This window comes from Fibroporia radiculosa (assembly GCF_000313525.1).
Source record: "Fibroporia radiculosa TFFH 294 genomic supercontigs, scaffold2568, whole genome shotgun sequence".
Classification (NCBI taxonomy): domain Eukaryota; kingdom Fungi; phylum Basidiomycota; class Agaricomycetes; order Polyporales; family Fibroporiaceae; genus Fibroporia; species Fibroporia radiculosa.
The window spans coordinates 69,621-84,204 of NW_012133355.1; the positions used below are offsets into that span (position 1 = coordinate 69,621).

Genomic DNA, 14,584 nt, shown 5'->3' on the forward strand with positions numbered 1-14,584 from the left:
AATGTGTCTGTCTGGCTTCAGCCGTCACCTATGACCGATATCTGAACTCGAAAGTTATCGAGTCGTTTGCCAGCTGAATCCTAGACGAAATGCCGGAAGAATATTTACTGTCTCCAATATAGATGCATTGCATCATGTAAGTAGTGTGCTAATTCTACACGTGTGGGATGAAGTCCATATATTACGTCTACACTATCTACCTCAGCTGAATCAACATGACTACCGTGAAATCAAGCACTCTACGATCTCCTGACGAGACGCTTCTTGACCCATCCAACAACGCTACCAGTTCGTATGCGGAACAGATACGTGAACAAGAAGATACATGCGATCTACGAACACAATAGTCAGTATAAATTACGCTGGCAATATCAAATACATGCTCACATTGAATATAATAAAAGCACAGAAGATGCCGAAGTCTCTCCAGTGATTCGAATAGGAGATGTTGAAGCTCTCGCCAAGGAACGCATCCGTGGTACGGTACGCACAATACTCACAGGAGCCCGTCGCATTAGGGCTGGTGACATAACCACCAGCCGTGTTGATGAAATTCCCGAGGTACTGATCGCAAGTCTGGCCAGACGGAAGTTCTACTTTCACAAGCTCTACTGGGGCGCAAGTGATTTCGCTGTGACCGACGGCTACAGGTAATCGCCGTGAGTGTTCGAGCTCAGGCCCTGTACAATTGAACGCCTGACTGACCTTGTCCAAGAAGAGCCTCAATCAGATACGTGTAAGGAGAGAGGCGGTACATCCATCTCCACCAACCAAGCTCCCTGAAAGGCTGAAGAACACCATTGCTGGGAAGAAGAGATTAGTATCGAAAACGAGGAACAGACAATCTTGCACATACAAGGAAAGCACGAAAGAAAACAAGAACGAGAACACCAACGCCGCTATCTCAACATTGGGGCACATAGCCGCGACTGCCTATAGCTGACGTCAACACGAAAGTAAAGCGACGAATAGTGTAAGATCGACTAACCTGTCCGACGGTAGTGTAGTACAGCGGGAAGGCGACGCCGAGAACGAGATAGGTGAAGCCTGCACGATCGGTAGGGAAGGCTACAGTCCAATACCAGCACAAAAAGTAGATCGTCGAGCCCAAGATATTCCATGGCATCTCAACCAAGATCTGAGAAGTGAGCAGCGCCGTCCAGCTATACATGCTACTGTGCCGTTCGCGGATTTCGTAAATGGAGCGCATATCAATGAATGGCACCTGAAGCTGATTGGAAAGTGGGACGCTGATAATGGTGGACATGAATATAGCCTGTATGGGTGCTCAGCTCAATATGTATCTGCAATACGATCCCACTTACGAAAAGCTTGTTCTGTGTGCCTTGAATTCCATCCTTCGCCTTGAAGAATGTGAACCCAATGAGAAGGCCACCAGCAATGTTGACACCCATCTTTGCCAACATGTACGACGGGTCGCGCCAGTGGCTCTGCAGATCGCGCTTGATCAGCGTCCCCACCTGGAACAGCCACGGTGTTGCAAAGGAGCTCTTGAGGACGACTTCGACAGGAGGACGCCCGCGACCCTCCGTATGTATGTCGTCAAGCTCCGTGACGAGATTGCGCGCAAAGTCAGACTTCTTCCAAGCTTCATTCCAGTCGATATCACTTGTCGCCGTAGCTCCGGCACCAATGACATCGAGAATGTATTCAGCACTGCCATGCCCCCGTTATCAGTACCTCCGGCAAAGGATCCCAAAGTCAGTCAAGGACGTACGGATTCTCCGCGGCACCGCACTGGCGTCCTCCACTGTTTTGGAAGTAGTTGATCAATGTAGTTGATTTGGGCCCAAGATCGCCGAAATACACCGTTTGTCCGCCCTTACGCAGGAGCAGCAGCCTGTCGAAAACTTCGAAAAGCTCTGCCGACGGCTGGTGAATCCTGTCAACCAGCGCCATGTTAGTGACGGCGCAACACGACCAACTAAAACAACGTACGTGCACACAATCGATTGTCCACTATCCGCAAGACTACGCAAGAAGCACACAATGGCCCAAGCGCTCTGCGAGTCCAGACCGGAGGTGGGCTCGTCGAGGAAGATCAGCGACGGCTTCGCGACCAACTCCACACCAATCGTTGTTCGCTTACGGTGCTCGACGCCAAGCGAGCCGACGACCGCGTCCGCGTGCGATTCCAAGCCGCACATTTTCAAGCACTTCTCGACGTACGCCTCTTTTTCCGCGAGCGATACCGATGCAGGCTGACGGAGCTGGGCCGAGAAGAGCAACGCCTCTCGCACTGTCGCAGTAGGTAGATGTGTATCCATTTGTTGCACGTATCCACTGCAAATCGTATCAGTATCTTAAGCAGTAGTACCGTTATTAGCAAAATGTCTCACGTCTGTGCACGGAAGTCTGAGGGAAGCGATTGTCCGTTCATGAAGCGGCTCCCGCTGACGACACCACCAGAAGTCCTCTCCGATAAAACATTCAACAGTGTCGTCTGAACAACCCATCAGCAAACGAGGACATTTGTACCTCAACGCATATACGCACCTTTCCAGCGCCAGATTCGCCCATAAGTGCGGTCAGCTTTCCAGGAGCAACATATCCCGATACCCCATCCAAGAGCTTGCGGTGCCCGCCGTGCACAGGCACGACGTACGTCAAGTTCTCAAATGAAAATGTGTTCTTAGACTCCGGAGTTGCTTCCATTGCCTTCCTGGCCTCTTCCAAGTTCACTACGATGGGACCTGTTTCCCCTTCGCTACTGGTATGCTTCTCTTCGTCATTCGTACTCACTGAGTCTACGGCTTGCGTTTTCGATCCGCGTTTGAACAGCGTCACGGAGGAGTCGCCAGCTACCCTCAGGTTATACTCTGACAAGCACAGGAGGATGCAGGTAAAACCAATGCCGAATGCGACGACAACACCAAAATTCTATGAGCCGCAGATGAGCTAGCGCCACAATAAGCGATGTGAGATCGCACGCACCCGCCAAAGGTGGCTGTAAGAGTAACCAAACGACAGCTCGACATACCGTAACCCATTCACGGTTGCCTGACCAGGCTCCGAGCCGACAGTGGTACAGACCTGATTTGTGATGGACACATTTTCGTATCCCGGACCAGACGGTATCAAACTCGCGCACTGGGCGTTGATTGTGTGGAATTGATTCACGATCAGGGCCTCGAATGCGTATTTGAGCGGCTGACCGTCAAGATAAATTAAAAGCCGCCCACGAGTGAGGATATTGGAAGTACGAACGTTAATATACGTGATCCAGCGAAGTGCGCCGATCATATAAGGCTGGGGAAGGGAGTATCCAGTGTATAGTGTCAAAACCAGGACGGATATTCCAGCAATCGCCTGTGCAGGTGCTGGGCTTCTGAACACTGCTGCTAGACTTCGGAACCAACCCTTCATCGTGAGCGTCATGATATAGATGAATAATAAGAAAATACTGCAGATCTCTTCGTAAGCATGCATAGCGTCAAAAGATAAAAGAAACGTACAAGAATTGTCCTGCGGATTGCTGCAAGCCAACGAGGAAGTATAGTACGATGCAATAGATGATGATCGTCACGGCTGTGATGGGAACGTCTACTAGTGTCAGAGCGAGAGCTTCAACGAATGGATGATACATGGCTGCCCGCGAATGCCGTAGAACAATAGGCCGCTGAATAAAGAGTGCAGGAATTTCTGCCATTGTCGAAAGGGCCGAGAATAGAAGCGCACTGTTGAATAAATGAGGTTGAATAGCGGCGCCAGATGCACAGAGGTGTTCAAACGTACAAGAAAAGCACACCTCCCTGAGAAAAGAAGGTCGCAGTTGAGTTCTGCACCCGTAAGAAGATCGTGCCAATGATAATGGCCTGCAAGACGAACGACATTATCTGAATTACTTGCGTCGCAATTGCACCCTTGATGATTTGAAGTCGCCGAAGCATGAGCGCCCGCGCCTGCATCGGAATCGAGATAATATAAGGACTGTTAAGGGGGGTCGTCTTCGCATGCTCCGCACGATGGCTGAGACGGTAAATATCCTTCTTATCGGGTTGACCCACAAACTGTTCGCGGTATGATTCTAAATCCTCCTTGTTCAAGCGCCCCAGTTCGCTTCTCTTGAAATACTCGGCGAACTCGTCTGCAGTGCGCGGCGGCACGCCGTCGAAGTCCGACCGGAAGATGCGTCCGTGGGCGTCTGTGACAGCAACAAGGAAATCGGCAGTAGTCTGGCGATTTGCAGGCTCGTATCCCATGTCGATGAAGTATTGACGTGCGCGGTCAGCTGGCCCGAAGTAGGCCATCTTGCCTTCGTTGATGACACAAACCTTGTCGAAGAGTTCATACAACGACTCGCCGGCTTGATATATCGAGACAATGGTTGAGACGTGGGCAATGTCCGTGGCAAGCCGCAGGGCGCGCACGAACTCAAGGGCGGTGGACGCACTAGAACCTGGTCAATAACAAGTGTCAAACACGAGGAGAATATGCACATACTCGAGTCCACGGGTAGAACTGCAAAAACACGCGCATTAAGTCAGAGAGGCCCAATCCAGAATAGTGCTGAGCTTACTTGTCCCAGGATGTCAACAAACTGCGCGATGTGAGCACTTCACTGATAGACACACGTTTCTTCTCTCCACCACTGACACCACGAACCCTGGCATCACCGACCAAAGTGTCTTTCACGTGTCTCAGACCAAAGACCGTCATGATAACGTCGGTGATTGTGCGGATATGATCCTTGCGCGACTCATGAATACGGGTGTGTGGCGTTCGGGTCTTTGCGGCAAAGTCGAGCGTCTCCCTTACTGTTAGGGTGGCAAAATGGACATCGTCTTCGGGGCAGTATTGAATGTCACCGCGATATTGCTTCGCAATCTCTTCAGGGGTGAACGAATCATAGAGCACGTCGCCGTGTACTGCGTGATAGTCGCTCCGCTGGTTTGCTAGGACCTTTAGAAGAGTAGTGCACCCGGCGCCGGGGCGTCCTAGTACGACTGCGGCCAAGACATGAGTATGCAATTTGTTCCGAAGCATCCGAATACGCACGAAGCATCTCGCCCGGTTTAACACAACCCTCAAATCCTGATAGGATATCACGCACAGAAGGATGGCGAGCGTTCTTGACGATGTCCGCGAATTTCATGAGATTGAGTTCGGAACCCATTGTGGGCTGGTATGTAGCAGTGGCCCCCAGGCCAACCACTCGGAGATTCTCAAAAGCGACCCCGAGCTGTCTTTTCGTGATGTCGGACTCGTCAATTCTAAGAGAGGTACAAATTGAACATAAGATTCGGCAAATGCAGGCGTAGACCGACCTTCTCATGACAGACTTGAGGGTTTTCTCAAAGTCAAACGGGCCATCGGTGGCAGCTACGGTGGCCTCTGACTCGACGTCAGAAGGAGCATGCCTAGAGACAACTGAAAGAGCCCGTTGTGAGCGAGGCCGCAGAACGGATCTCTCTGAGACGCGGGACATGGAGCGGCGGAGCTCGCCCACTCCGGCAGGGTCAAAGTAGTCGACATTAACAGCCTGGGCGGGGGTGCGAGGAGAGGGGGGAGGCTGCGCGAAGGTGGCATTGTGGATGGCAGCGCCGATGTACGCAGCGGCAGTGGAGGTGCCGAGGGGTAACTCAGGGAGAGTATCGTTCTCCTCAACGGACTCGAGTTGTGTAGGATCAGTAGGAGAATCCATGGTGGCACAAGAGATGAAACCAGATCCAAGCGCAAGGGGGGAAGAGGATTATGAAGAGGGCCGATATAAATCGAGACTGGATGTCATGGTATAGAGGCTGGCGATGGGAAGCATTGCCGAGCGGATGCGTACGGGCGGCATCATCGTGTGATGGAGCCGGGGGCGCGGTGACATCTTTGCCGTGGGCGGTACGAGTCGAGGACAAGAGGAGCGGTAAGAGCGCTCAGCCCCCAATCTCGGATTTGCTTCTCCCCGACTGTCTCGGCCTGACCCCGAACCCCTCGGCCATGTATCCAAGCATGAGGAAACTGCACCTGGCGTACCCAACCATCAACTGAAGCGGCCAGTATTCGAGTCTGCAGAACTCTTCATATCCCTCTCGATCCACACCCATCTTTCGGGGCCGCTTAATTTTGCTGCTTGGTCACTCCCGCAGGCCGCGAGTCCTCCGACGAGCGCCTAGAGAGTCCGACCTGGTCGGATTCCACCGCGACATGGACAGTCGCCCCTGTCTGTCGTGCCCAGCGTCGCACACTAAGCCATGGCGTGGGCTTTATCATATCCGGAGGCTGCCTCCGACTTGACTATGCATGAATTGTCAGCATGGCCCGAGTTCAGCACCAGAGATGAATACCAGCCTGTTATCGCAACGCCACGGATTGGGGCGTCCGTTCATCACCCATCAGTCCCACTAGTACTAGGAAATTTCAAACAGCTCGACTACGTACCGGGCCACTAGCTCGAATCATGACTTTCATGCACAGGCTTTGCCGCTACAGGACAACGACGAACTGCCATGACCGTGCAAGGCGAGGTAAACGCCCAATCTCCGCATAATATTGCCCAGTCCGAAGGGTGGATGAATGGTTGGGGTGAAGCCCGGGAGCCAAGAACTGACTCAAAAATTATCATTCCCGCCCCCGGCGGCGTCGTCAATGTTAATGCTATGAGCGCTTCCCAAGAATGGCGCGGCGACCTGGGAATCATGGGCGCATCTTTTCGTGCGCAGTATCCCCGTTCGGTGCAGGTGGTGCAACAATCAATTAGGTAGGTGATAGTGAGCTGATGCATACACGCACGCCATGAGCAGCAGTGTTACCATGCGGTGCCGGCGTATAATTGGGACATTGCTCCGATACATCGTGATTATAGACTTTCCGCACCGAGATCAAGAACCCCCATGCCGCGCGATGAGATGGCCATAATCGCTCTATATTTCTTGCGATGGACTGTAACGCTCACCTACGGATCTTGTCACTAGAACGAATAGGGATGTGTAGGCGATATGGCACAGGCCGCCTCCGACAACGTATGGAAGCCCGATCAGACAAATAACGGAAGTTTGGACTTCATCACAGGTCTATGGGCGAGGAATAAGCTTCTCAAGAATCGAGTCCACGCCGACTTTCTCCACGTTGGCGGAAAGTAGCCACTGTTCGTCTGGAATGACCTCACTCGCCGGCAAAATCGACCAGTTCGGCGAGGGCGTAGCACGTATGTGGGAGAAGTCTTGGACGGCGAGGTGATCGCTTGAAGACATCTGCTATCAGATCAGCACTGATGGCGATTCAAACCATCACTAGTCCTACATTATCTTTTGGGGGTGCAAATGCGCCTGACCGGAGGAAGAGCTGGGGATAACCTGAAAATCGGATACCCGTGCAGTGTTCGATAATCGGATTCGAAGACACCGAAATGTACACGTCCGTGTCCGACGACGCATGCATACGATACTGACAGTGCAACATAATTATCAAGATTTAACTTACGATCAGATTTAATTTAATCACGGACCTGATGACATCCCAGAACAAAGACGCATCTTGAAAGGTCGTGCAGAAGCGCGCTCCCGTCGATCCGTGGCAGAATGAGAACGCTATTGCGAACATTACGGACGTGCAGGGCGGTAATTTTCGGTGGGGGAGATATAGAGGCATGGGTGGCGTCTGGAAGTAGGAGGTTCACAATGCAGTGATCCAGCTCGGAGATCGTGAGGTCAGATGAAGCAGAAGATGTCGGAATAGATCCCAAGGTGAGGTATTGATACGAATGATTCGAGAGCGAAAGGCCGCCTGACGAAGGATCGGATTCATGTGGTTGAAACACTGGCTCAGTGGTGGGTTTGGTTTCCGAGGACAACGGTATGGTAGGCTTATTCGCTTTGCGCTTGAACGCAAATTTGGGCTTTCCAGACGACGCAGCACGTAGTTTTTGCAGTGTCTCTTCAATCTCTTTCATTCGCTACAGGCATAGAGACAGAATCAGACTCGACCAGTGCACGACATAACATACATACAATATCGCACTGTCGTTGGTCATAGGCAGGCAAGAAATCGGTCGCGTCAGTCAGTCCTTTCCTGAGCTTCAGCACATCCACAGCGAGTTGCTCTACGACCTCTGAATTGTTCTTCCCCGTAGAAAGGACGTCCAGGCGGGCAAGGAGGTCTGTCGGGTATCTATCTCAGAGCTGGACGCGTTCAAGGGAGAGACTACAGCAGACCAGAGCGAGTAGCCTGAAAATGCGCATAAAACTCTTGAGAGAGGGCCTGGTTAGATGCCGACATATCGAAAGTTCAGCTTGATCGTCCAAAAGTCTCACATACGGCGTGGATGGGACGAACCGAGTCGCGGACAACTTTGTCGTACAAGAATCTCGATCTATATGGTCACGCTTGTCACAGAGAGAACTCGGAGGAGGCAGGCGCCTACAGATCGCTCGCCTTCAACGAGTCGACCACCATTACCCTCGCAGTGGCGTACATTTCCCTGTGTCTTGATTCGTTGTTCGGTGCACTTTACATCACGAGTAGACAATATGGCCGATATGGACGTCGATACTCCCGCTCCCGCCACCAGTAAGGATAAGGAGGAGAAGAAGAGATTCGAGGTGAAGAAGGTATGAGCGCCACCAACTACCTTCGTTTTCACTTATAGACTTACCGATATCCCTCGTTCTGCTACCTTTAGTGGAATGCTGTCGCGTTGTGGGCTTGGGGTATGTGGATCGTGTTCGTGGCGCCGCAGTGCGCCGATGTTGACAGCCCGTTTGTAGATATTGTCGTCGACAACTGCGCCATTTGCAGGAACCACATCATGGATCTCTGTGCGTACTCACCTTCTGAGAACGTACCTTGCACGATTCTCATGTTTCTCACCAATAGGCATCGATTGCCAGGCCAATCAGGTATCTGCTACGAGCGAGGAATGTACTGCGGCATGGGGTATCTGTAACGTGAGCACCTATCCATTCATCGATCCTCAATGCACGTTCTAACAGCCTTTTAATGCAGCACGCCTTCCACTTCCATTGTATTTCACGGTGGCTGAAGACGAGGAACGTCTGCCCCTTAGACAACAGAGAATGGGAGCTGCAGAAGTGCGTTCATCCATCCATCAATGCTTTATCATCTACTAATAGTCTGCAGGTACGGCCGATAGGCAGCAGTGCTCCCAATTTTCTCTACGGCCATCCACATTGTATCATGTATACTACGTCCTGTCATCTGTCCAACAATTTGTATCCCATCTTGCGGCTCTAGAAGCAACGATGGGTGGCTATATCACTCCTGTACTTCCATTTGGGCTCACCCGTGGTGATAAGAGAGCTGGATCAAGATACACTTGCTCAATTTCTGGCACAGTTTGGAATGCTCACATGTATCTTTAGATCGGTTCAGTTGTGATCGTTCTAATCGAACTTCTGTGCATTGTGATTATATGCATTCTTGAAGAGACAGCACCGCACACAGTCGCAGCTCAATTTAGTTGAGCCAACATGATGTGTTCTCTAAGCTTATAAAGGTGAGATAACCTCGTAAATGTTACCACATGGAAATTCGATTCGTTTGCAGGCGGACCATTAAGATTCAGTCCACCGCGACGAATCACAATCGATCTCGGCTATGGGCCTATAAGAATGTGGCTGGCAGTACCACAGTGTAGCATAATCTAACCCTAGCCTCCATATATCGCCATTCAGTTCGTCCCATATCCCGCGAGTTAAAGGTTTCATTGTTGCTAAGTGCTGTTCTATCTGCTATCTCTGTCTGATACCTCGCATATAGCTGCCATGTTCGACGATCTTCCGTCTAGCATTAGCCTGACGCTGGAAGATATAATGACCTTTCCGGACGATGACTTTTCGTCTCAGGTCGACTTGGCCAAAGCACTCGAACAAACGGATCAGTCAACCGCGAATGCGATGGCCCTGGGACTTCTGCTGTCTCACTCATCGTCTTCGCCTTCTCCCAAGGCTACCAAGCGTGTAACCCCTCAAAAGCGCAAGCAGCGAGAAGAGGCTCTCTCATTTCAGGAATCCCTGCTCCAGGAAGCTGTGGCACGTGCCACTATGGACGCTCTAAAGGCGGTTGACGGTACTCCTCGCAAGCGCAGGCGGGGAGAAGCCCTTACCGTAGAGCAGTCTACATTTCGGGAAGCTGTTGCGCGCGCCGCTCTTAATGTTCTGAAAGTGGTCGACGACGTGCCTCACGTTACAGTCCCTTCGCAAAATGTACAGGGCTGGGCACCTGCAGACGGGAATGTGTATGTCATCCTGGATCCTACGAACATACAGGGATCGTCAGCGTCTGGCCCGTCCACTACAATAGCGCAGCGTTTCCATGATACCGCGATGAACAATTGTGCCTCCGTCGTGGCTGGAGGCCCTGCTCTTGGGGCCACAATCACCGTTTCCACGAGCTCCACCATGCTTCCCAGTGCACTTAGCGGTGATTGGCAGGTCGCCGTGAAGGAGACGATGATCCGCGCCGTCGAACAGCCCAACCAGCTCCCTCCACCTGTTAACAGCACGGCATACAGCCCCCCGGCGCGTCTTTACAGCCATCTGCCCGTACCGGTTTCAGCCCCGCTGTCAACGCAGCATCTCGCTGCACTTGTCAGCGCCAGCACGAACGGAGCTCCGCTAAACGCGCAGTATCAGCACAATCCTGTACTCCCCGTCAAGGGCCAGCGGGCGCCCCCGCCCCCGCCGAAAGGCGGTATTTCTCCTGCGTTGGCTCGCACCATCACCAACATACGCATGGCGCGCGAGCGCGCACAGCAGCACGTCGCGAGGGAGCATGCAGCCCAGGCTGCATCTGTGCGGCAGCCAAGCGTCCTGGCCAGCTGGCCTCAAGGTGTCTCGGCTCCTACTATGGACAACCTGCAGCTGGGTGGCCAGGGCACCGTGTTAGGGGAACTCGCCACTAGGGATGGACATGTCAGGCCTGTGCCCATGGTACGGTCGTCCGTTCAGTGGCAATTTTTGGCCAGTCCGACGCGGCGTCACTTGCCTGAGTGAAGCTGGCCGTTGGGCCCATGCCTGATAAGTACAGAATGCCGTCAGGGTGTAGTCACCGGTGTATTTCGCGCTTATATCTTTCGTTGTTGCCGTTAATCTTCTGAATGGGATCCGTATGATATCTTGAGTCGGTAGCTAGGCGAGAAATAATTTCATCCCCCACTTGAATTCCTTCTGGATTCATCCAGTGTGCTGTTCGGGATCTCTCGCATTGCCGTCTCATGCTGAGGCCCAGATCAAGATCGGAACCCTAACCTCAGTGCTGAGATCTCGGCTAAGTTCAGCACTCACTTTCAAGTTGGGCAGCCTTGCTCAAATCCCACTACCCTGGCATCATGTCTTCGTCTACAGCTGACCTCAAAAAGTCGCTGGAGACACATAATGCTACTTTCGAGTCGCTCCTTAAGCTTATCCCTGCCAGATATTACCTCGTTCAAGAAGTGACGGAGGATCAGGCAAGTTTCCTTCCACCATAAGTGCACCCTGTAGCTTACCCTCCAGTTTTCTGTGGAATCTCGCCTAACTAAACTAGATCAACTCCAAGTATCAGAAGCACAGCAAGAAGGAAAATGCCCCGAAGCAAGCGATCAAGGAGGCGTCGAAGAAGGCAAAACGAGAAAAGGTGTGTTCCGGGTCCCTTGTAAAAATTCGGCCTTTTATATAAATTCGGACTGTTCTCTACAGCTTGATCCTGCGAATCACAAGACTGTACTAGACATCCAGGATGAAGCTCGCAAGCAGTCAGAAAAGAGCAGCCACTCGAATAAGAAAGGCAAAGGCAAGCAAAAAGTCGCCATGCCCGAGTCAGACGAGGACGACGATGGCATTGACCTCGATGTGGATGTCGACATGCAAGACGGGGGGTCTGATGATGATGAAGACGACCGGGCACGGCCCTCCGAGCCTGCGCTGGTGCCCATGGACGCGTCGAGTGGCATTCAAGCATTGCGTGACAAGCTGCATGCGCGGATGGCCCAGTTGAAGCGAGGAGGAAAGGGCTACGAGAACGGCGAAGCAGGGAGCAGGGACGAACTGCTGGAGGAGCGGAGGCAGCAGCGTGCGGCGATGCGGGAACGGAGACGCAAGGAGACAAGAGAGAAAATCAGGCGAGAGGAAGAAACTAAGGGCAAGGGCAGGAATAAAGAGAAGGACAATAACCGAGACAAGGGGCCGTCCACGAAGGCGAGATTCCTTACTGTGTGCTTTCTCAGATGCTGACTGCACTTACAGACGCAACTACTCGTTCCCGATTCAAATAGGCCAGGCCCGTCGAACGGGCCTAGCAGTTCGTACACGAATGTTGCGTTTTCTGCACTCGCGGGCTCATCGAGCAGCAAGAAGGGACAGCATCTGAAGACCGCGTCGAATCCCACCCAGGCTCTCCAGCAACTACAAATACGCAAGGAAAAGGTGGCGGCCATGCCGGAGGAGAAGCGAAAGACTCTAGAAGAAAAGCAGAAGTGGGAGAAAGCGGAAGCGCGGATGGAGGGTGTGAAGGTGCATGATGACGAGAGCAGACTCAAGAAAGCTGTTAAAAGGAAGGAGAAAGAGAAGACAAAGAGCAAAAAGACCTGGTGCGTGTGGTTTTTCTAATTCCAAGCTGAAAGCTGAGTGGAAGTAATGATACAGGGATGAGCGGAAGGAGCAGCTGCATACATCCATGGTGGCAAAGCAAAAGAAGCGAGCGGACAACATTGCCATGCGCAACGAGAGGAGAAACGACAAGCGCAAAGGTGTCAAGACGAAGAACAAGGCACGTCCCGGCTTTGAAGGTAAATCCTTCGGGAAAGGAAAAGGGAAAGCACCTGCCAAAGGCAAAAAGTGATTGTAGATACTTGCCTCTGGTAGAATGCCATTCTTCGATGCATAGAGGTGCTATCCACCCACATCGCGTGAACCTCAACGAATGGGTATATAGACACGAAGCAAACTGTATAAATACATCCAAACCCGCCCGCTGGAACAACCCTGCCTATGATAGTCCTGGCCGCGAAAGCTCAGTCCCGCACAACGCCCACGGTGATCTCGGCTTCTGCCTCCCCGCCCTCTCCACCTCTCGACCCGAAGTGCAGCGCATGAGAGCACCGCTCCCATGCCCACCTCGTCAGGCGCAGGACCTCCTCGTCCTCCAGATCTCCTCTCACGTGCAGCTCCAGCGTCACGACGAGCGATTGCGCGGGGCCCTGCGTCTTACTCTCGACCACGGGTGCATTATGCGTGTAAGTGTACTGATCTTGAGGGAGCGTAAGGTTAGGCGTAAGCTGCCATATATGTGGAGCAGGCAGGTGCAGGACTTGAGGATGGCGCTCGATCTGAATGGAGCGTTCGGATGAGATCAGAGAGAGCATTCGAACGACAGCCGACAGACCTCTCGCATGGCTCGAAGGAACGCTTCCATCCTCCCGCCCGCAAGGCCTCTTGCAGGCGACGTTTGCAAGAGCGTTGCTCCAAAGGCAACGGCTGCGGTGTATGCTAGGCTGAAAGTCACCACGGTCTCGACACCTGCGAGCATCAGGTCGAAATAACGATGCTGGTATCTACGTGATGTCCGTCAGCTATTGAACCGCGCTAGGACCAAAGCCCTCACGTTGGGATGAATCCCGGTCCGAACAGGAGGGTCAGGGAGAGAATAATGGGCGTGAGTGCATACGGATTGGAAAGGAGGTTGACTAAACGGGGTGGATACGTGTATGATACCACGAAGTATCGATAGCGAGATGGTAGCAGGGATATCCAAGGAGGGATGTGGTTGCCCGCCGCTGTTGCGAAGGCTTCAGTTCTGTAGGCTCGCCGAAGGAAGAAAACAGGCACGCACTGCTGACGAACTTGGAGTGATTATTGTATGCGATAGTAGTCAAGGATAATGAAAAGAATGTAATAGCTAGCAGTACAGTAGGAAATTCAATGCTGTAGGAGATTAGACGTTCATTGATTTGAGAAAAGGAGTACACATGCTATTCACTCACCCGAAGAATTCTGCTACCTCGTCGCCATGATGGTGATGATGTCCCTCGCCGGACGAAAGAAGGATGTGCTCAACAGTCTCTTTGCACACGTAAACCGAGGCAAATAGCAAGTAGACTGACTGAGCGAACATGGCCACTGTTTCTACGCGCGCGTTTCTGGGGACAAACTGGCATCAACAGCGGAGAAAACACGGCAGTCAAGCAACCCACCCAAATGGCCTGCGAATCTCCGCTGTTGTCGACGGCCTGGCAAGGTATCCTGGAAGAACGTGTGCTAGGACGACCCCAAGCGCATCAAATACGATCCAGTACCCAAGCCCAGTACACGACAGGGACCCCACTTGCTGTCCTGTAATCCACAGCCAGACACCGAGGAGGAACTGCGTTATCGAAACCCCAACCGCCTCCGGCGCAATGTTGGGAGGAGACCGTATTCTCCCAATAGGGCTCTTCGATCGCACCGACACGTCCACACGCTCTCCATTTTCGGCTTCCGCCTTTTGCTCCCCATGCATTTGTGGGAATGGCGAGATGGGCATCCACGGGCTCACCGGTATGGGGGCAGGCAGCGTGTGCAGCTCCTCCGCTGGCGATTGCGCGCCTGGTTCCAGGAATGAGAAGAAGTTGTGCGACAGAGAGTGTTTGTGGTGGGGG

The 14,584-nt window shown here is 52.5% G+C and overlaps 5 protein-coding genes across 5 annotated transcripts; 2 read left to right on the forward strand and 3 right to left on the reverse strand.

Annotated features, from left to right (window-relative positions):
• Nucleotides 1-239: 239 nt before the first annotated feature.
• Nucleotides 240-5,665, reverse strand: FIBRA_04077 (uncharacterized protein; the record flags this gene model as incomplete). The annotated part of the gene is made up of 18 exons (XM_012325896.1): nt 240-332; nt 388-644; nt 706-803; nt 857-933; nt 989-1,276; nt 1,326-1,677; nt 1,739-1,903; nt 1,960-2,304; nt 2,361-2,464; nt 2,518-2,901; nt 2,956-3,171; nt 3,229-3,424; nt 3,477-3,698; nt 3,757-4,413; nt 4,465-4,482; nt 4,541-4,967; nt 5,020-5,234; nt 5,289-5,665. The coding sequence occupies 18 exons, from the start codon at nt 5,663-5,665 to the stop codon at nt 240-242; spliced, it is 4,491 nt and encodes a 1,496-aa protein (XP_012181286.1).
• A 1,360-nt stretch (nt 5,666-7,025) lies between these two features.
• FIBRA_04078 (uncharacterized protein) lies at nt 7,026-8,229 on the reverse strand (the record flags this gene model as incomplete). The annotated part of the gene is made up of 5 exons (XM_012325897.1): nt 7,026-7,205; nt 7,255-7,398; nt 7,460-7,906; nt 7,962-8,110; nt 8,166-8,229. 5 exons carry the CDS (start codon nt 8,227-8,229, stop codon nt 7,026-7,028), a joined length of 984 nt encoding a protein of 327 aa, XP_012181287.1.
• A 251-nt stretch (nt 8,230-8,480) lies between these two features.
• FIBRA_04079 (uncharacterized protein) lies at nt 8,481-9,103 on the forward strand (the record flags this gene model as incomplete). Its single annotated transcript, XM_012325898.1, has 6 exons — nt 8,481-8,561; nt 8,633-8,660; nt 8,718-8,768; nt 8,827-8,897; nt 8,956-9,041; nt 9,091-9,103. The coding sequence occupies 6 exons, from the start codon at nt 8,481-8,483 to the stop codon at nt 9,101-9,103; spliced, it is 330 nt and encodes a 109-aa protein (XP_012181288.1).
• Nucleotides 9,104-9,734: 631 nt separating this feature from the next.
• On the forward strand, nt 9,735-12,789 carry FIBRA_04080 (uncharacterized protein; the record flags this gene model as incomplete). The annotated part of the gene is made up of 5 exons (XM_012325899.1): nt 9,735-10,901; nt 11,497-11,586; nt 11,649-12,161; nt 12,195-12,538; nt 12,594-12,789. 5 exons carry the CDS (start codon nt 9,735-9,737, stop codon nt 12,787-12,789), a joined length of 2,310 nt encoding a protein of 769 aa, XP_012181289.1.
• Nucleotides 12,790-12,961: 172 nt separating this feature from the next.
• FIBRA_04081 (uncharacterized protein) lies at nt 12,962-14,469 on the reverse strand (the record flags this gene model as incomplete). Its single annotated transcript, XM_012325900.1, has 6 exons — nt 12,962-13,276; nt 13,333-13,501; nt 13,552-13,723; nt 13,780-13,871; nt 13,931-14,086; nt 14,141-14,469. The coding sequence occupies 6 exons, from the start codon at nt 14,467-14,469 to the stop codon at nt 12,962-12,964; spliced, it is 1,233 nt and encodes a 410-aa protein (XP_012181290.1).
• Between the last annotated feature and the right edge of the window lie 115 nt (nt 14,470-14,584).